This window comes from Trachemys scripta, chromosome 1 (genome assembly GCF_013100865.1).
Source record: "Trachemys scripta elegans isolate TJP31775 chromosome 1, CAS_Tse_1.0, whole genome shotgun sequence".
NCBI classification, from domain to species: domain Eukaryota; kingdom Metazoa; phylum Chordata; order Testudines; family Emydidae; genus Trachemys; species Trachemys scripta.
In genome coordinates, this window is record NC_048298.1 from 195,418,444 (window position 1) to 195,440,118 (window position 21,675).

At 42.9% G+C, this 21,675-nt stretch overlaps 1 protein-coding gene across 1 annotated transcript in view; it reads right to left on the minus strand.

The window, feature by feature from the left end:
• LOC117868259 (amine oxidase [flavin-containing] A-like) overlaps positions 1-21,675 on the minus strand; it is a 50,486-nt gene that overhangs the window by 25,266 nt on the left and 3,545 nt on the right. The window contains exons 2-3 of the mRNA XM_034754081.1: positions 5,562-5,656; positions 4,525-4,662 (exon numbers count right to left, since the gene is read on the minus strand). Of these exons, the coding sequence (XP_034609972.1) occupies positions 4,525-4,662; positions 5,562-5,656 (233 nt within the window). The remainder of the gene's footprint in view (positions 1-4,524; positions 4,663-5,561; positions 5,657-21,675) is intronic.

Below are 21,675 nucleotides of genomic sequence, written 5' to 3' on the forward strand. Positions count from 1 at the left end.
ATGACTTGGTCTCTGGGACTTGGGGTGATCACAAAGACTAAGCAGCTTTTAAAGGAGACTCTCTATGAAGCAGGGGGAAAGAAATGGATTGAGAGTTAAGGGAACAAATTATGCAAACCCTAGAAGTCTCAGGAGACCTTTAGAAAGCTTAGAAACACCAGCATCCCCTTGTGAAAGATGGTAAATGCCTGGTAGGCTAGACATATACGTAGTATGTTTTATAGTTTTTAAGATCTGTTTTTTCTTAAATGCTTTGGTTCTAAATAGGTAATATTTTGCTTTAAGGAAGCTGCCTGGTCATTGTTTACTACTGTCACTGCTCCCAGAGGGAACAGAACTGCAGGGTGTGAGCCTAAGTCAGGCCTGCTGAATTAATCATGGTGGATCACTGGGGACTGCAGCTAAGGCCTGATATGAGAATGAAGGAATCACGTGATTCCACCCCAAGAGAGAGGTGATGGCTAGAGGCTTGAGACCTGAGCAGAGGGGAGCTCAAAGAGATCAGAAGGGGTCAGAAATGCAGTTAGCCTTGTATCATAACTATAAAGGGAAGGGTAACAGCCCTCCTGTGAACAATACTATAAAATCCCTCCTGGCCAGAGACTCCAAAATCCTTTTACCTGTAAAGGGTTAAGAAGCTCAGGTAACCTGGCTGACACATGACCCAAAGGACCAATAAGGGGACAAGATACTTTCAAATCTTGGTGGGGGGAAGGCTTTTGTTTGTGCTCTTTGTTTTGGGGGGAGTTCGCTCTTGGGACTAAGAGGGACCAGACATCAATCCATGCTCTCCAAATCTTTCTGAACAAGTCTCTCATATTTCAAACTTGTAAGTACAGCCAGGCAAGGCGTGTTAGTTTTATCTTTGTTTTCTCAACTTGTAAATGTACTTTTTGCTAGGGTGTTTACCTCTGTTTGCTGTAACTTTGAACCTAAGGCTAGAGGGGGTTCCTCTGGGCTCTTTAAGTTTGATTACCCTGTAAAGTTATTTTCCATCCTGATTTTACAGAGATGATTTTTAACTTTTTCTTTAATTAAAAGCCGTCTTTTTAAGAACCTGATTGATTTTTCCTTGTTTTTAGATCCAAGGGGGTTTGATCTGGATCCACCAGGAGTTGGTGGGAGAAAGGAGGGGGAATGGTTAATTTCTCCTTGTTTTAAGATCCAAGGGGCTGGATCTGTGTTCACCAGGGAGTTGGTGGAAGAGTCTCTCAAGGCTACCCAGGGAAGGGAGTTAGCCCATTTGGGAGTGGTGGCAGCGGACCAGATCTAAGCTGGTAGTTAAACTTAGAAGTTTTCATGCAGGCCCCCACATCTGTACCCTAAAGTTCAGAGTGGGGAAGGAGCCTTGACACCTTGTTATTGTGACAAGTATGTTATATCTGGTATTATCCTACATGTTCTTTATAGGATTTTATTTATATAACAATGTTAGGCAAATCATTTACATGTAAGTATTTTCATAAATAGCATATTTTGAGTGCCATTAGAAAAATAAAATGTGTTTTAAAAATAATTTAACACACAAAACTGTTTTTGTGCTTCCATGACTGGGTCTTCCAGGCATTTCATATCAGAAACTCTGTTTCTCAAGGCCCACTTCCAATTTTCAGCTGTTATGTGTTTTTCTTCAGCAGGGAAGAAATAACATTCCATAAAACTGCTGTTTGTTCAATGAAAATGGCCACATGCCCAAGCAGCAGGCAACTTGCAGAACAGATCAGCCATTATCTTGGTGTCACTTCATTTAAAGGGAAGAATTTATGCAGAAGTTCAAGGAAATAAAAAAAGTAGGTAGTGTGGCCAAGTAGGCATGGGAACTGTCATTTTGTTTAGATGTGGACATAGCTAAAAATGTAAATTGTTGTCAGAGAAGTAGCTCTTTGTTTGGCATTTACTCTTTGTAGGGCTCTTTGGGGCTCAAAACCTATATGAGCATTTCCCCCCCCCACACACTTTACAAGGTTATATCAGAAGATAAAAAAATTAAAGAGCAAAGAACTTTCACATAATGCTGCTTACAGATGCTATAAATGCTTCTGATTAGATTCACAAGAGTTTCTGAAAGCACGATGCAAAAGATTGGACAGCCATCCAGAAATATTGAAGCTCTACAAAGCATATTTTCAAAAATAATTAAGTACCAAATGTGTCCTGTCTTAAAATTGCAACAGTCTGACTGAATCATGGGTGCTGGAAGGACGTCAAAAGTGGGGAGGCAACATGGGGTAGAAATGCCACTCAAATTTGGCATGGCCATCCCTCTATCATGACAATAGAGGAGGGGTGCCGCCATTACTACACCCATCTCCAGTCAGGAGCCAAAAGGGGTTGGTGGAGCCCCTGAGCCCTTGCTTAGGTCAGGTTCTCAAAAGTGTGTGTGGGAGGCATGGTTCCCCTTGTTTAAAGGGGGGAGGGTGGCAATGGCCATTTGCTCCCCCCCAGCACCTGTGGACTGAATATATTTTACACATATTAAGAACATAATTGATCTCTCTCCTGCCATCCAGCTCCACCCTCTGACAAACAGAGACTAGGGACACCATTCCTTACCCATCCTGGCTAATAGCCATTAATGGACTTAACCTCCATGAATTTATCTAGTTCTCTTTTAAACCCTGTTATAGTCCTAGCCTTCACAACCTCCTCAGGCAAGGAATTCCACATGTTGACTATGCGCTGCGTGAAGAAGAACTTCCTTTTATTTGTTTTAAACCTGTTGCCCGTTAATTTCATTTGGTGGCCCCTAGTTCTTATATTATGGGAACAAGTAAATAACTTTTCCTTATTCACTTTCTCCACACCACTCATGATTTTATATACCTTTATCATATCCCCCCTTAGTCTCCTGTTTTTTAAGCTGAAAAGTCCTAGCCTCTTTAATCTCTCCTCATATGGGACCCATTCCAAACCCGTAATCATTTTAGTTGTCCTTCTCTGAACCTTTTCTAATGCCAGTATAGCTTTTTTGAGATGAGGAGACCACATCTGTATGCAGTATTTAAGATGTGGGCGTACCATGGATTTATATAAGGACAATAAGATATTCTCTGTCTTATTCTCTATCCCTTTTTTAATGATTCCTAACATCCTGGTTGCTTTTTTGACTGTCGCCGCACACTGCGTGGACATCTTTAGAGAACTATCCACGATGACTTCAAGATCTCTTTCCTGATTAGTTGTAGCTAAATTAGCCCCCATCATATTGTATGTATAGTTGGGGTTATTTTTTCCAATGTGCATTTCTTTACATTTATCCACATTAAATTTAATTTGCCATTTTGTTGCTCAATTACTTAGTTTTGTGAGTTCTTTTTGAAGTTCTTCAGAGTCTGCTTTGCTGTTAACTATCTTGAACAGTTTAGTATTGTCTGCAAACTTTGCCACCTCACTGTTTACCCCTTTCTCCAGATCATTTATGAATATGTTGAATAGGATTGTTCCTAGTACTGACCCTTAGGGAAACCACTAGTTACCCCTCTCCATTCTGAAAATTTACCATTTATTCCTACCCTTTGTTCCCTGGCTTTTAACCAGTTCTCAATCCATGAAAGGATCTTCCCTCTTATCCCATGACAACTTAATTTACGTAAAAGCCTTTGGTGAGGGACCTTATTAAAGGCTTTCTGGAAATCTAAGTACACTATGTCCACTGGATCCCCCTTGTTCACATGTTTGTTGACCCCTTCAAAGAACTCTAATAGATTAGTAAGATATGGTTTCCCTTTATAGAAACCATGTTGACTTTTGCCCAACAATTTATTTTCTTCTGTGTGTCTGACAATTTTATTCTATACTATTATTTCAACGAATTTGCCTGGTACTGATGTTAGACTTACCTGTCTGTAATTGCCGGGATCACCTCTAGAGCCCTTTTAAAATATTGGCGTTACATTAGCTATCTTCCAGTCATTGGGTACCGAGGCTGATTTTAAAGGACAGGTTACAAACCATAGTTAGTAGTTCCGCAATTTCACATTTGAGTTCTTTCAGAACTCTTGGGTGAATGCCATCTGGTCCCGGTGACTTGTTACTGTTAAGTTTTTCAATTAATTCCAAAACCTCCTCTAGAGACACCTCAATCTGTGACAATTCCTCAGATTTGTCACCTACAAAGGACGGCTCAGGTTTGGGAATCTTCCTAACATCCTCAGCCGTGAAGACTGAAGCAAATAATTCATTTAGATTCTCCACAATGAATTTATCATCTTTAAGTGCTCCTTTTGTATCTCGATCGTCCAGGGGCCCCACTGGGTGCTTAGCAGGCTTCCTGCTTCCGATGTACTTTTGTTATTACCTTCTGAGTTTTTGGCTAGCTGTTTTTCAAACTCCTTTTTAGCTTTTCTTATTACATTTTTACACTTAAAAAAGAAAATCTTTGTTTCAATTGCCAATAAATCAAAATGGAAAAGCAATAACTACCAAAGAGGCACTTTAGACAGGACTTTTTTTTACAAATGCCAGTACTTTTCAAAGTTCAACATTCTCATTAGCTGTGTGCAGAAAAGAAGCTTTAAATCTTACCTTCACATAATGGATAAGACGCTCTGCTACATTGACTTTATACGTCTCTATACCCAGTTCCTTGGCCAATCGGAGGATCCGGTTTTGTGTAGGTCCTATATACGCTCCACCAACGTCTACATAGTTAACTTGCTTGTTCTGTCAAAAGAAAAATGGCAAGAATTAGAAAGGCTAGAGGATGGCCTGCAACAGAAAACTCTTGGAACTGGAAGGTGGTCTTAGATATTGCAAAATCTCCTCAATGACCTCTGTCCTGCACCCACTGTGGTCAATGACAAAACTCCATTGACTCAAACAGGTACAGGATCGAGTCAACAACAGAATTCAAGAGGCCCTATTGTCTCACTGTTCATTTCCTGCCAGAGCAAAAGAAAGTTAGCGCCTGATTCTCCACTGCGGTCTACATTATGTAGTTATTTACACTTGTGCAAAGCTGGTGCAAAGTGAGTGTCAAACACTGCTAAATTAGAATTCTCCACGCCTTAACACAGTCGTGCTCAAATGTCAATGAGTAGACAAGGTGCAAAGCAGTGGAGACCCAAGCATGTAGAAAGAGTGCCCATTTGCCCTAAAACACCACCTTTGGTTCTTCCAAACATACATCTTTCTACAATATGATCCTGGCTGCGTACGGCATCTATAGCAACTCTGTATTTTCTGACATCATAACAATACCCAATGAGAACTAGCTATTATTGTATTGGCCTGGCAACTTCCTTCCACCGGCACATGTATATAAAGTGATAATGATTTGACTCTCCTCTGCAATGGACAGAAGTCTAACTTGTATGTGAAGGAGGAAGGGAATATTTTCAAATTCAGTGTCTGATATATGTTAAGCACATTGGCAACCACTGTACATGCCATGTAATCCAAATGAGATGTAGTGTTTAATAAGCAACCTTTACATTTATACCCATTTTGAAGATCCACATTATTCAGAACCTCTTCCCATCCTTAACCCATTTCTTGGCAATGGCAGAAGTGGCACTATGTGCCCACAAATTCAAGTATTACTGCTGTCAAAAAGCACTTACCCTAACCGTGAAAGTCCGTCCTCCAACTCTGTTACGGGCCTCTAGAACCAAAACACTAACCCCAGATTCAGCCAGCAGCTTGGCTGCTGACATACCTACAGGAAAAAGAGACATCATCATTTTAAAGTATAAGACCTATACAGAGCAAGAAGAGCTTTTTAAAAATAACAAAACTGTGTGGTCAGAACTTTCCATTCGGTCTCCAGAAGCCTTGAAAAGGCCTGCAAGCTTTAGCACCCTATTAAATGTGAAATGCATTTTTACTACGGAATCATCTGGTTAACATTAACTTTGAGTGCTCTGTGTAAAAAACACTGGGAGAGATAAAATCCCAAAGACTTAAGCTTCATTCTCCAAGGTTTTAAAAACTTAAGATTTTAGACAACAAGATATCAGCTATTCAGTGCAGGTACTGTTTCCTTCTATGTGTTTGTACAGTGCCTAAAGAGATAGGCCCCCAGTGTTGGTTGTAGCCACTAGGTGCTACAAATAATATACAATAATGATATATAGAATGACATCTCAGGAAAACAGCCTTTCCTATTTCTTCTCTCTCCCATCAACTCTCTGTCTCACTTCCGGCCACTACCTCCCATCCATAGTCAGAAGTAAACAGTATATTTGATGTAGGGATTTATTTTAATGCAGCAGGTTTTGGCCCTGACAATCAAATTGGATGAATGTGGATACTTTGCAAGATAAATTATTTTCTCTTCCAGGTGATCTAATTACGAGAGCACATGATGGAGATCAGAGACACAGAAAAAACCAATAGGACAGCAATCCTCTTTACTTTTATGAATGTGAACCAAGATTGTAAAAAACAATCACAAGTTTGTCAAACTAGATTATCCCATTGTTCCTTAGGCCAATTTGGCATAGAGCTTCTTTTTTTTGAAAAAATCGGAAAGACAGTCTTAGCTTTCCAAAAAGATACCCTGCAGTAAGGAACAGTAATTTAATATTCATGCTGATCATACTCCTTAGAGATGTGATTTAAAAAACCACTGCTTTTATACACACACACACACACACACACACACACACACACCTACCTACCTCAAAAGGCCAGATCTCTCTCTCTCTCTCTCTCCAAAAGGCCAGATCATACATCATTCTAAGGCCGTGGACAGTGTAACTGTGTGTTTGCATTTATTCTGAAGACAAAATGGAATAATCCCTATAGCCCTTGTGCAGATGATCCTTTATTACATAGGTAGGAAAAACATTCATAAGAAAAAAAACATCGATCATTCTCAGAAACTGAGAAAGTTAAAATGCCCTGTTGTTGCATATATGAAATACGGGATTACTACAATTTCTTTCTTTCATAAGAATTGTTGGATTACTAGCAGATCATAGGGTGCAGTTAATTCTTTCATTCTCTTTCTATTCAATACTTAAAGTTTTTGAATGTAAGACGTATGCTAGAGGAACAAACATCTTCCAGACCTACTTCATTTCTCTCAACATTTGATTTTTTTTTATAAACCACATACAGCTTTTCTGCATGTCAGAGATTCCAAAGAACATTTTCATTTTTATTAGGAGCTCCATATTTTAAGTGCCAAAGGCTTTCTTCCTCCCCAACAGAGATACAGAAAACACAGTGTAGTGTTGGAAACAAACTGAATCTTCCTCTGTGTAAATATTTTTTGTATCAAGGGAGAAAGCTGTTCAGTTAAATAGATAATGGCTTCTGGGTTATCAGAAGTGGATTTTTTACATTCATGAAAGAGAAGAGGGAATTAACCTATACACGATGACATTAAAGAATCAAAAAAGTATCAATAATTCTTTTTTGGAGATTTATCCTGTAGTCATAGTTCTGAGAAGAAAAAAAAAATGTGTGCTGTGTTCTTATGTTACTCTATGACATAATAGTACTCAAACACTTGGTATTCGAAGTATTGTGCACCCATCATGTACCTAGAAGTTGTAATAGTTACACATTTATGCCTACAAAGACTTGAAATATTAGGACTTTCTATGTGGTTACATGGTATGTACAGGATAAAAGCAATTGCTAGTTAGGAAGAATTATAGAGTGGGTTGGCTGCTGTAATTTTGTGGGCTAATTGCGTGACAGGTACAAATCAATAAGGAGTACAAATATTAACCCTCTGTTCAGCAGGGAAGATGGGTAAGTGTGGTTGAGGAACTGTAACTCATTTAATCTTGTTTAATGTTACGCCTTTGCGCGACAGTCTTATATATAAGTTTCACTATTTTTAAAGCATGTGTCTATGTATATTTGAGTCCATTAGATGGTTTCATGAGGCGGTATGGACTACCCTGCATCCATGTTTCATGGAAACAGTGACATAGATGAGAGCTAACTGGCTGAGACAAAATTCAGATAAAGCCAAGGCACTGCCGATATGGCATGGGAAGAAGTTGGATAAACAGCAGAGTTTATAGCAGCAGCCAGGGGTTCCCCAAGAGTGGAGGAGGCCCCCGCTTGGCCCTGACCAGAGCTGGGGATTTGGCCTGGCTGCCCCTTCATCATGACAGAGCTGTAGCCAGACGGCGCTACAACCCCGTGTACAAGGTCTCATAGACTCATAGACTTCAAGGTTAGAAGGGACCATTATGATCATCTAGTCTGACCCCCGCATGATGCAGGCCACAAAAGCTGACCCAACCCCTTTCCTTTGACTCTGCTGTTGAAGTCCCCAAATTCTGTGATTTAAAGACTTCAACACCACTCATTCAGATTTGACCTGGCTGCCCCTCCAGCAGGATGGGGTAAGGGGAGTAGCTGGGCCAAATTTGGGTGACACTGTGACCCCATGCACCTGCTTCCCTCCTCCCCCCAAAAAATCTTTGCAGTTCTTCGGAGCCCATGGGTCACTGGGCATCCCCAGTCCCCAGGGACAAGCAGAGCAGGGGACACTGGGAACCCCCAGTCACAGGAGGGTGGGGTGACTAGATATGGGCTTTTGGTGCTTCATGGGGAAGCAGAAATAGGATGGGGTCTGGGGCTCCCAGAACTGCCTGGCCCCTGCTGATTCCTAGTTTCAAAGGCCAGAAGGTACCATTTGGATCATCTAGCTTTATCTCCTGTATATCACAGGCCACAGAATGTCACCAAAATAATTCCTAGGGCAGATCTTAGGAATTATTGGATGAAAAACATCCAATCTTGGTGGTGGGGATAGTGCTCTTCAGCCTGACCACCTCTCTGGGTAACAGCTCCGGACTAGTTGTGGAGTAGGGACAGAAAGGAGAGCTCAGACCTGGTGCAGGGGAAGAGCATGGGGTTGGGTGTGGGATGGGGAGATCGTGGGGCTGTGCGCAATGGGGAAAGCTTGGAGCTGGGCGGGTGGCAGTGGGAGTGCGGGGGGGGAAGTGTGTGTGCAGCTGGGTGCAGAGGAGAGTGTGGGTCTGGGTGCAAAGGTAGTGTGAGCGCTCAGGACTGGATATGGGGAGCAGTAGGTGGAAAGCTCAGGGCTGAGTGTGGGGAAAGCAGCGGAGGTAGTGTGAGGCTGGGAGCATGTGGAGAATGCAGGGGAGAGAGCTTCTGGCTGAGTGCAGGACAGAGGATAGAGAGCTTTGGGCCTCCTCCTTAAGAAAATTCGGGTGGCACCCCGGTAGCAGACATGACTGCATGGGTCTATGCCCATCTTCGGTTACTGAGATTCACAAACGAGGGATTTATATTATTGGTGCTGGACTACTAGGTTGCATCCTTTCCTTTTGGGTTTGGGGAGCCCTGCCGTTGTCACCTAGAGGTGAGCGAAACACCTCTAAGGAGTTCCATACTGCTTCCTTTTTCTCTTTTTCAAGTTAGTCAGAGACAATCCCATCCCACCTTCTCCTTCCACTCCCCAGTCCTGCAGCATGCCTCAGTCAGACAGCTGGCAGAAACTGGGCAAGGGTCAGAGACCCTCTTGGTCAGGGCTGGCTCACTGGCAATGGGCAGAGAGCCCACCGGTGGAACAGAGACAATGCCAAGAATTTCAAGTTTACAAATATTTAACACCTGATGAGAGAGTGAGCAGAGATTACCGATTTAAGCTCCCTCTTGAAGTTTGGGTGAAGAGCCTTCATGTCATGTAAACAGGGGTGCAACCCGAGGTTTCCTAAGGAGGGAATTCAGGTTACCTGCCAAGTAGCAGAAGTCACCGCAAAAAGGTGTGCAGGAGGTGGACAGTGGCCCAGGGGAGCTGAGTCCCAGAAGAAAGAGAAGGCTGGGGGTGGAGAGAGACATGAGGAGGCAGGGGTGAGGGGTAGGGTGCTGGGGTGCAGTGGGGGAAAACTGGGAGACAATAGGGGCAGTGTGAGGCGTCCTAGGGGAGCAGGAGGTGACTCCCCCCAGAGGCTGTGCCAGTCTCATCTCCCCACAACTTGTGCCCAGTTCCTGCTACCCATGGGAGGCACCGCTATTCAGGAGTCTCTGCTGTCTAGCTCCCAGCATCACCTGACTCTGGCTCTGCCCTGGCTCCTGGTGGCTCCAAGCCCTGACCTCTCAACTGCACTGATCCACCGTCGAGCACTCCCACCCAGGTCTGGCACTTGCCAACTCAGAGGAAGCCCCTCCTGTTCAGGCCTAACACTAGTACTGGGCACTGGGACCCCCAGACAGCAGCCTATTGGGGAGGAGGTTGCCTTGGCCCCATCCCTTTATAGTCCCATGTTTGCCCCACTCTGGGCTTGTGCCTCAGAAGCTCAGGGAGCAAAGGGGACCCCCAGCTGCAGAGGTCAGGGCGCAAAGTGCACAGGAATACATAGTGTCTATGGCCAAGGGTGGGGGGGTCTGGGCACTCTGCCTTCCCCTCCCCCTTCATTGTGCCTTTGCATATAACCACAGCATGGGAAATAAAGAGGAATATCCTACAACTTCAAGCAGCAGATTGGTGGATGATTGCCTTCCTGAATAGGTCAAAAATAGACCCCCCCCCCATTTGCACTTCTTCTCCTCTTCCGCCCATTTCTTTCTCTTCCCCCGTCCCTTGACATATACTATAGGGCTATACGTTCTCAGCTTAGGGCGCCATGTCTGTGCATGGAGGGGAAATGAATTCTCCCTCTGCAGCCTGCCCCTCTCTTCCCACACTCTACTCTATTGCAGCCCCACCACGCACAGTACAGTTAGAAATCAATTGGGCTTCTCTAGCTTTTTCCCAACATGCAGGGGAAAGCAGCAAAAATGAATACAGCCTCAGTGTTAATTTCAGACAGTTTAAAGAGACATGGTTTCTTTTCACAATATGCAATGGACCTGTAAAGAAAGGAAAAGAAAAACAATCCCCCTTTAAAATATAAGTCAGGGAGAAGACAGCAAAATACTAAACCCAGCTCCTTAGGTCAGATCCTGGTGCAAATCTGGGGTGCATTAGACAAGAGCGTTATGTAATTCTGCCTTAAATATTCTGCAATATTTGGAAGCGCACTTTTTTTTATTTATGGGTATAATAATCAAAAGGGATTGAAAAATTTCCCACTATCTTTTCTGTAACTTGAATTTCTCATTTTTTTCTAATATCCTGCATTGAAAATTGGAGAGCGCATTTATTTCAATTTTATTACTCTGCATACTGAGAATGAGAGAGAGGTGTCATAAAATGAGATCTTTTTTCTTCCAGTGTTTCTCACTTTATCTTAAATTGTTCTATTTCTCAAACCATTCACTGAGCGTCTCACCTTCACTCATCTATTTCTCAAGGGCCAGATTCAAGCTAGGGGCTGTGCATAGGTGCATGCCTTAGAAACCACTTGAGGGATGGGGAGCAACTTTTGTGCCTTGCCTCCAACTCCCCACTTAACTGTGTGGTTCACACTCCAGAGAGCCCATTTTAGAGAAAACTCTGAAATTGGCCCTGTGTACTTTTTTTAGCCTTATGTCTCAAATGCTTCCCTGAGCTTGCCAGGGATATAGCTTTGAGTGGTGCAGCATCACACACATTGTGTTAGAGTTGTGCAGCTGTGCTGGTAGAAGACTTGAAATACTATATAGAAAAAAAATTGTTAGTGAGAAGCTTGCAAAAGTGTCTAACTGTTTTGGAGGCTCACTTGGGTGTCTCCAGTTTTTCCTTTTATATTCCACTTCCCATTGTCACCACACAGTTTCTCATTACTGCTCATAATTTGGCTCATTTGAGAAAATGATGAGAAATGCTAGCCCATTAAAGAGGATACATTTGAGCAACAACAACATTTATTGCATAAGGAAAGTGGTGATATCTGAGTTAAGGAGGAGAAAGAATATTCCCTTCTGGTGCTTCCAATGTATTGTCTCTAAATATCAGCTGTGAGGTTCATTGACACATGTTGTTCCTCGCTCCCCTGGTCAGTGTCAGAATTATGCCGGTTTAGCTCGGTATAAAGGGAAAGAAAAAGGGGAGACCCTACATAGGTGGCAGCTGAATAAAAGGTTTCCAAGTGGTAGCCGTGTTAGTCTGTATCAGCAAAAACAACGAGGAGTCCTTGTGACACCTTAGAGACTAACAAATTTATTTGGGCATAAGCTTTCATGGGCTAGAACCCACTTCATCAGATGCATGGAATGGAAAATATAGGAGCAGGTATAAATACATGAAAAGATGTGAGTTGCCTTACCAAGTGTGAGGTCAGTCTAACGAGACAATTCAATTGACAGCAGGATACCAAGGGAGGAAAAATAACTTTTGTAGTGGTAATGAGAGTGGCCCATTTCAGACAGTTGACAAGAAGGTGTGAGTAACAGTAGGAGGAAATTAGTCCCCAATACTGTTGTTGTTTTAGCTGAATAAAAGGTATCATAGAGCTAAAATGTGCCTTTAATGCACAGCTCTGCAATGGAGGCAGCACAGAGACACTGACAGGGAGCACTAAGAAAGGGATCTCAGAGATACAGATGTCTCCTTGATCAGCCTGGAGTATGCCTACTGCTAATACTCCTTAACCTGGCATAGCACACTCTGCACTAGACACCTTTGGGGTGCTGTGCTTGGCCCTATATATAAATTGTGTGTAATCTGGCCCATAATGAAAATCCAACAAGACTGGGTGCAGAATAGGGAAATGGAACACACTGTTTCCGAGTCTGATTCTCCAAGCCTTACTCATGCTGAGTAGCACCTTCCTTGCACACAAACAGCCTCATAGACTTCAGTGGAAGCACTCCTGTGACTAAGGTACTAGTCTTGCTTCCTTTTGCGCCCTGTAGTGGCTGGTGGCCAGCACAGTGAGGAGCACATGCTGCACCTTTTCCAGGAGAATAGTAGCTGCTGCATCAGTGTGTTCCCCCATCACCCTTGCAGGGATTCTCTCTACTTCTCTCCGCCACAAACAGTACGCCTCCAGCAGCTGGTGCTGGAGCAGTGCACCACTGCATCCTCTACCCCCACTAAACACAGCTGAGAGTATAAAAGCCACCACAGAGACCATAATTTGGACCATATTTTTCTATATGCCACTTTTTGGGGGGTGCCAAGTTTAGAAATTAGCGGTGCATTAGCTGGTCTAATGAGCCTGCCAAGAACATGCCTTGTTTATTGTCTCAAGCTGTAGAAGTCCACTTGTTATTAAATCAGGATAAACAAGGCAAGACAATTTGTACAGCCTCCACAGGGGTTTCTATGGCAACCTGAAATCAAGCTCCATCCATTTGAAGACACTACAAGACAACTGTATTCCAGTTGATTTTTGTAGTGCTACCGGAGGTCCTAAATGACTCCTGTTATTGCCTTCATTTCAGAAGAAATAGCAATAATATCAGCCAAAGCAGTCATCATATGTAAAACACAAGATGTACAGTGAGTACGTTGTGCACTAAACAGTAAAACTAGATAAGAGGAAGAGAAATTAACATCAGACTGCAGAATACAAACCAAGTCTAATTGCCAAAAAATACAGCTGCTTAGAAAGTATACAGCTGTCAAGTAACACTGTATTTGGTTTGCAGATAGAAGTCCAGAAAAAGCTATTTGCAAGCACAATAAAATTAACCAGGCCTCTTAGCTCATAGGAAGAATGATCTAGTAGATAGGGCATAAGACTCAGACTCAAGAGATCTGAGTTCAATCCTGGCTTAGTCACAGACTCCCTGTGTGAGTTTGGGCAAATTGCTTAGTGCCCTTTGTGCTTCCGCTCCCTGTCTGTAAAATGGAGGTAATACTTTCCTACCTCACAGGACTGTTGTGATGATAAAAATTCATTAATGACTGCAAAGTGCTCAGCTGCTATTGTGATGAGGTCCATGTAAGTAGACTATTCAATGTAGCTCTATACGGAAGTATTCATTTGATCTGAAATTTGTATTAGACTGTCGAAATCAGTATATGTTGTGGACATTCCTTTAATACCTTCAGAGTTGCTGGTGCATCAAAGCATCAAGAGTTAACCAGAAGGAATAATTATTATTTTACATACAGACAGCACTTTTTGCCCCGAGAGACCCAAAGCACATCCCAAGTGATATACACAGAGGACCACAAGAATGCAGCCACAGCAAGAACAGACAGCAGCATCCTGGTGGACTATTAGCACACAGCACACTGCAAAAGTTTGAGGAACAGTGAGGGGCAGAGGTAACTATATTTCTAGCTCTGATATCACAGCACCAGGCAAAGTATATATCTGAAACCATACTATCAGATCCAGAATTATTGGAGGACATCCTGACCCCACTGAAATCAATAGGAGTTTTGCCATTGACATGAATGGGGCCAGAATTTCACCCAGTGTTTTCAAGGTTACTTACATCAGGAACAACTGTAAGCCTGGTGACCAGCTATCTGAAGTTAAAGACCCTTAACCTGAAACAGCAGGCATTGCAAGTGCCTTGCCTCATTGCTAATACGCCAGGAGTGGCCAAATGTACTGGCCTTCCGAGCCACACAGGACAATCTTCAGAAGTTAGAGAGCTCGGGCAGACCTGCCAGGAGCCAGGTCTTGGGGCTTCAGCCCCACTCCTGCTGGAGCCTTGAGCCCCAGCAAGTGAGCCCTGCAGGGCTGAAGTCCCGAGTCTCCCTCCTGCTGGAAAGAAGCCCCTACCCCACAACCAGGTAGAGGTCCTGAGCCCTTCCCCACCCAGTCTGGTAGGTCGAGAAGGGTGAGCACTTGGGGGGCTTGCAAGCTGCACTTTAATGGTAAAAGAGCCACATGTGGCTCACGAGCCACAGTTTGCCCACCCCTGTAATAGGCTGAGAAGCATGAATCTCAGTCATGAATCTCTTTCTTTCCAATGGCAGTGCAATAGCCTATTGCTGTACGCCCCCATGTCAGACTATTTTCAGCCTAGCTTCTCTGCAACCACTGTTACTGTGAGCTTACATCATTGGAAATCTTTTTTTAAATGTTAAGGCAAGGCAAGAAATTAAACTACTGTATTTGGGTGGGAAGGGGCATATGGTTATGGATGGAAATTTTCAAAGAGTACTAATGATTTTAGGTGCCAAACTTGAGGAACTTTAAACAAGTGAGGTTTTCAGAAAATGCTGAGCACCCACCCTCCCAAATCAGGCCCCTTTAAGGTTTTCCAAACTGGGCACCTAAAAATTAAGACACCCAAAATCAATAGTCACTTTTGAAAATTAAGGCTATGTTTTTGTTTTTTAAATACACCAAGATAAATTCTTTCACCTGTCAACCTATTTGTCTGTTCATTTGTTTACTATAGGCAACAAAGAGACCAGCTAAAAACAAACACTGCAGGATAGTACTTCTTAAAGTACTATCGCAATTCACAAATTCTACTTAAAATTAGCAACTAACCCATTATAGCAGTAGCCTGGCTGAATCTGAATGAATTTTTCTTTTATTAAACAAATTCTTTAGGGGGCTGTCTCTGCAATTTTTCCTGACCTTAAGGTGTGCATATTTTTCTTTTTTTTATTCTTCTAAGACACATCAGTTAGTAGTAAAGTAAGGCAATTATCAATAAATCTTTATTACATTAAAGTTCTACTATAACAATATGCTATTGCTGTGATTACTTTTACTGCTTCAATGATGGGAAATCTAATTATTTCCACACACAATTGAGAAATTAAATCTGGCAATGGTCACCTTAAACTCAGCTCTCATTAGTCTAACAGGAATCTTTGCCAAGTAAACGTGGATGTGCCAATATGAGCTGAAACACATTTCCACCATAGCCTCAGGGAGAAACTCTTTCTTCCACTCTCCCCACCCTCATTTCCCTTTTAATGGAGATTTGTTAGGTACCACAAATATAAAGTTTAAGCAGAGGCGGATTTACGGTAAAACACAGGGTGCCCAGGGCCGGGCAGCTGTGGGGGCAGAAGCTTGGTCCTGAGGGCTCCTGCTGCAGACTCCGCCCCCACCGGCAGCCAAGATTCCCCCCTCCCCGGCCTCCTCCTCAGAGCGTGTGGCGTTCCCGCCCTTCCTCCCCCCGCCCCGAGCCTGCCCCGCCACAGCGCGCTCAGGGGAGGAGGCGGAGAAGAGGTGGGGGCAGGGCCTTGGGGAAGGGGATGGAATCGGGGCAGGGCGGAGCAAAGGTGGGGCCCTTGCACTCCCCTTACACATACCCCTCCCCAACCCCCTGCCATAAGCTGCTCAGGGCAGGGGGCTGGGAGCACCCTGATGACCTCAGTCCTGACTCCTGCACCCCCTCACACTCCCTCCAACCCACTGCCCTCCCTGATTCCTGCACCCCCCCACATACCCACCTGCACCCCTCACAGCAAATGGGAGCCATCCCAAGTAAACGCTCCACAGTCCAACCTCCTGCCCCAACCCTGAGCCTTCTCCCGCATCCTAACTCCTGGCCAGACCCTGCACCCCAACCCCCAGCCAGCTCCTGCACCCTAACTCCCTCCCAGACCCTGTACACCCTGAGCCCTTACTCCTGCACCCCCCTCAAACGCCCCCAGCCCTCCCTGACTCCTTCACCCTCTCACACATTCCCAACCCCCGCCCTCCCTGACTCCTGCACCCCTCCACATCCCCACCCCCACCCTGCGCACCAAATGGGAGCTCCTGCACCCCTCCCCGCATCCCCACCTGTACCCCTCGCACCAACAGGAGCTGCCCCAGGTAAGCACTCCACACCCCAACCCCCTGCCCCAGCCTTGAACCCCCTCCTGCACCCTAACTCCTGGCCAGTCCCTGCACCCCCAACCCCCTCCTGCACCCAAACTCCTTCCCAGACTCTGTACCCCCAGCCCTGACTCCTGCACCCCTCTCACACACCCCTAGCCCCCTGCCTTCCCTGACTCCTGCACCCCCTCACACACTCCCAGCCCTGACTCCTGCACCCCCTCACACACACCCATCCCCCTGCCCTTCCTGCCTCCTGCACCCCCCACACATACCCAGCCCCCCCAACCATGCCCTGACTCCTGCACCCCTCCACAACCCCCAGCCTGCTCCTGCACCCTAATTTCCTCCCAGACCATGTGTCCACAGCCTTGATCCCCCTCCCGCACCCTGAGTCTTGGCCAGACCCCGCACCCCAATGTTTTTTTACTTTTTTTTTTAAATAAAGCGCTCTTATCCAAAGCACTTTACAACAGTTAGCTAACGGTACAAACACTATTTGGAAAGATCATTAAGTGGCCTGCCAAGACCCTCAGTGATTTTCAAGTGGTCTGTCGAAAAATAAATTAGACTACAAAAACAATCAAGGTACCTCACTTTATTTTCATTTACTTCCTATTACTTATAGAAGGAGGATGAAGAAAAAAAAGAATGAAAAACAGGGGTGTGCGGGGGATAAGAGAGAATGTTCTTTTTCTTGTCTGCGTCCCAAGGAGGGGCCCCAAAAATGAAGCTGAGCACAGGGCCCCACTAACTCTAAATCTGCCACTGAGTTTAAGTGTGTTGGGCCTGATGCTCTTCTCAGTTACACTGCTGTAATTTGAGAGCTACTTCACACCAGTCAGGTTACATGCAGGGCCGGCTCCAGGCACCAGCTTACCAAGCAGGTGCTTGGGGCGGCCACTTCGGAGAGGGGCGGCACATCCAGCTGTTCGGCGGCAATTCGGTGGGAGGTCCCTCACTCCCACTCGGAGTGAAGGACCTCCCGCCGAATTGCCGCCGCAGATCGCGATCGCGGCTGCTTTGTTTGTTTGTTTGTTTGTCTGCTTGGGGCGGCCAAAACCCTGGAGCCGGCCCTGGTTACAGAGGTATAAAGGATTGGAAATGAGAGGAGAATCAGGCCCATTTTTCTTTTCAGACTGTAAAAGGATCCATTTGAGGTCACTGGAGAAAAATAACTGAAACAAGAATGAAATGAATGTATTTATCCAATCACTAACCTTTTTCACAAGACAGCAAAGAAATTTAGTAGCAAAAGAAAATAATGCTAACTACTATAACTAGGCTAAATTCATTTCCTCTTTTCAATCTCCCTTCACACAGAATGCTACTAGCTTTCTATTTGTCTAAAACTTTACTTGTTCTTCCTTAGATGCAGTGACAGTCTTTAATATTAAGGACGAGGGTTCATTCAGTTATTTTGTAATTTTAAGATCACTGGTTTCTATGTTTGCCAGTGTTAGTTTTCTTGATCAACTCATTTCTCTCAATTAAAAAACCCCACTCTCTAATTGGTTCAAGGCATACTTTTCAGAACAATGCAGAATAAGCGATCTCCATTTCAGGATGCACTTTAACTGGAGGCACTCTACTCCAATAAGTTTCAATAGCACTACTGTCTAAACCATTTAAATAGAGGAAGACCCTACTTTGAGTTGGGCAAAGACAGTTTCCCTATGGGCATCATTAGAAAAATCTCAATGGATAAAGGAAAAGGAGAATTCTATTCCTACAATGCCTTCTTTCTCACATGGTCATCCACTGACATTTAAAGTCCAAATCACCCTACACTAAATACAGTATGTTCCCCTCAGCACAAAAACAAACAGAAATGAATAAACTGATATGAAACTTAGTATGGCAACATGGAGTTAAAATAAGTGTTATCAGCCAAAAAAGATATTGGATCTAACACAATGTGGCTTGTGGGATTTTCCAGGGTATTTTGTGGATTTTCTACAGACACTTGCTAAATGTCTTACTGAACATACAGAGTCAATCCTGCATATTAAATGATACCCTTCAGATGAGTATTTATCCAAAAAACTTCTATTGCAACATTAATGATTGAGATCTTAGTTGCAAAAAAATCACGTAAGTCAGAATCCAAACACCCAAAATAATGTGCCTTTGACTGTATGGATTATTCCAGGGGTCGGCAACCTTTCAGAAGTGGTGTCCGAGCCTTCATTTATTCACTCTAATTTAAGATTTTGCATGCCACTAATACATTTTAACATTTTTAGAAGGTCTCTTTCTAGAAGTCTATAATATATAACTAAACTATTGTTGTATGTAAAGTAAATAAGGTTTTTAAAATGTTTAAGAAGCTTCATTTAAAATTAAATTAAAATGCAAAGCTCCCCGGACCAGTGGCCAGGACCCAGGCAGTGTGAGTGCCACTGAAAATCAGCTTGCATGCTGCCTTCAGCACGCGTGCCATAGGTTGTCTACCCCTGGATTATTCTATGGTATTTGTGGAATATTTCATAAGCACTGGATACTTAATGTACTGGCTGGGATAAATAATACACAGAGGATTCCTCAGATAGTTAACAGGAATATATATTCCTATGCGGAAATTTAAATAACTTTCAGCTAATACAAAGGTACAGTCCAAAATCCAGAACTCAGGGACATAACATAGGTTTGTGAAATTCTGTTAGGGACTTTGAGTCCATTAACTAATAAATCCAACTCACCCATATGCATAACTTTAATCAATCATATGACAGATTTAATGGGTGCAATCTTCATTTATAAGTAATCCAAGATATTTCAAGTTACAAATGCAGGTCAGATGTATTCTCCCTTTTATGTAATTATTTTAGAACAGTGATTCTCAACCTTTCAGGAGGCTGATTTGTCTTGAGTACCCCCAAGTTTCACCTCACTTAAAAACTACTTGCTTACAAAATCAGACATAAAAAATACAAGTGTCACAGCACACTATTACTGAAAAATTGCTTACTTTCATATTTTTACCATATCATTATAAAATAAATTGATTGGAATATAAATATTGTACTTACATTTCAGTATGCTACTTGAACTTGTTTTTCACTTGTCTGAAGCCCGAGCCCCAGCTGGTGGGGCTGAAGCATTTAACTTAGCTTCGTGAGGCCACCTGTTTATGGCCCCAAGCAATTGTCCTGTTTCCACCCCCAAATGCTGGCCCTGCACTTGCGACCCCCCTCAAGCCCATCCCATGACCACCCTGGAGGCTACAACCCCCAAGTTGTGAAACACTGATCTAGATGAGTTGAGTACCACGTGGAAGACCTCTGCATACCCCATGGATATACATACCCCTAGTTGAGAACCACTGTTTTAGAACACCACATGTTAGAGAACGCAATTGCATGAAAACTGCTGTATGAAGAACATTTGGAACATTTCTTTGTCTCTTGTAGGGAAAACCATATCAATGACATTTTCACCAAGGAGTGTATTTTTCTTAACTGAGAAGCATGCCACATGTCACAAAATGCTATAACCAATTTACACTAATTAAATATTATTACTGGGCTTTGCGTAATTTGTGACTACAGCAGTTCTGAATAAGATATGAAAAATGGAATCAAATATTATTAGCGCTTCTGCCCATACTGAACATGTGCAATATGTTGGATAGAGCCATTTGATTCTGCAGTTTCTGCACTGTTTTTATTTTTTCCATAATGATAATCATATTGCTAACTGAACACCATCAGAACTAATTTAGAGTGATTATCACCTCTGAACTATGGTCACTTATTTGGGTATCTAAACACAGATTTAAGTGCCTAACTTTAGGTACCTAAATTTGAAAATTTTCACCAATAACTATAAGGATCTATATTATGTTTAGTAAAGAATGATCTAGGAGCATGAGCTGAATTGAATAGCTACAGCAAAGCACATGTTAGATGGAAAAAAACACACAGAAGTTGCATGCATGCGGTAATATGAGTTAAAAATTATGGGCTAAATTCTGTGTAAATCCAGAAGTAACTCCAAAGAAGTCAGTGAAGTTAATCCACATTTGCGCAGGTGTAACCAAGAGAAGAATTTCAACCAGTAACTGTGCATTTGACATTAGCATTGACCTAAAATTCCCACCCACAGGCAGGTCTGCATACAAAGATCTGTTAAAACAGACAGACACATATACAGCATTAGTTGTGCTGTCATGATAGCATGCAGGGATACACATACAATTCCCAACTATTCAATATTTCACACAGAGATCAAAGTTCTTGAATATGTGGTTCCATTGGAAAGTCTGGTGATCATATATATTGGAGTGGAAGCACAGTTAAGTTTCTTCTTTTCTGTAGCATATTGTGTTGAATATTAACCTAAAATATCCTTGCATGTGGGTTCATCTCTCTGATTTTTCATATTCCTTCTACAACTTCTGTCTGTATTTGTCCATCTCTGATCCATGTCCTCTGTGCAGCATGAAAATCAGCCTTTTCATAATTCTGCATACGTTCTTGTGATAGACTGGGATTCATAAGTTAGATATATTTGAATTTCTGGAGAAATATGAAATTACTGAAGTGTGATACTTTTAAAGTAATGATCAAGAGAGAAACTAACTTATGGTCTAACCCTTAAGCAAGGGAAAGCATAGACTCCTAGAGAAAAGGATCATAACTATGCAAACTATCTTTAGTCTGATGTAGGTAGGCTAGCAAAGGCTGTGAATGATTAGAGGGCACCTTCACAAGTTCAAAGATCCTTTTGAAATAATAGGAGGCAGGGTTAAGTCTGTTTGTCCAGGACATCAGATACTTACTCTATGTTCAAAATTTATTGAAAATAGTATTATTCCACAATAAGAGGGCCACAATAATCTTATGTATGGTGTCAGCAATGAGTCTGTCAGAGTTGCTTACCTGCTTGGCATACAAACAAGCACAGTATTACCTTTACTTCAAAAGACTCTCAAGAATATAAAGGCTGTTGCCTTGTGACCAAATGCACCTATATATTCACACCCTACTCACCACTATAATAATCTTTGTACAAAATATGCCTTGTGAGTTATCATTTGAAAACCAGTAACTTGCTGATTGCTAATATCATGGTGAAATGTACATAGCAACACTATATGTAAAGGTATGACATAAGCTGAAATTTT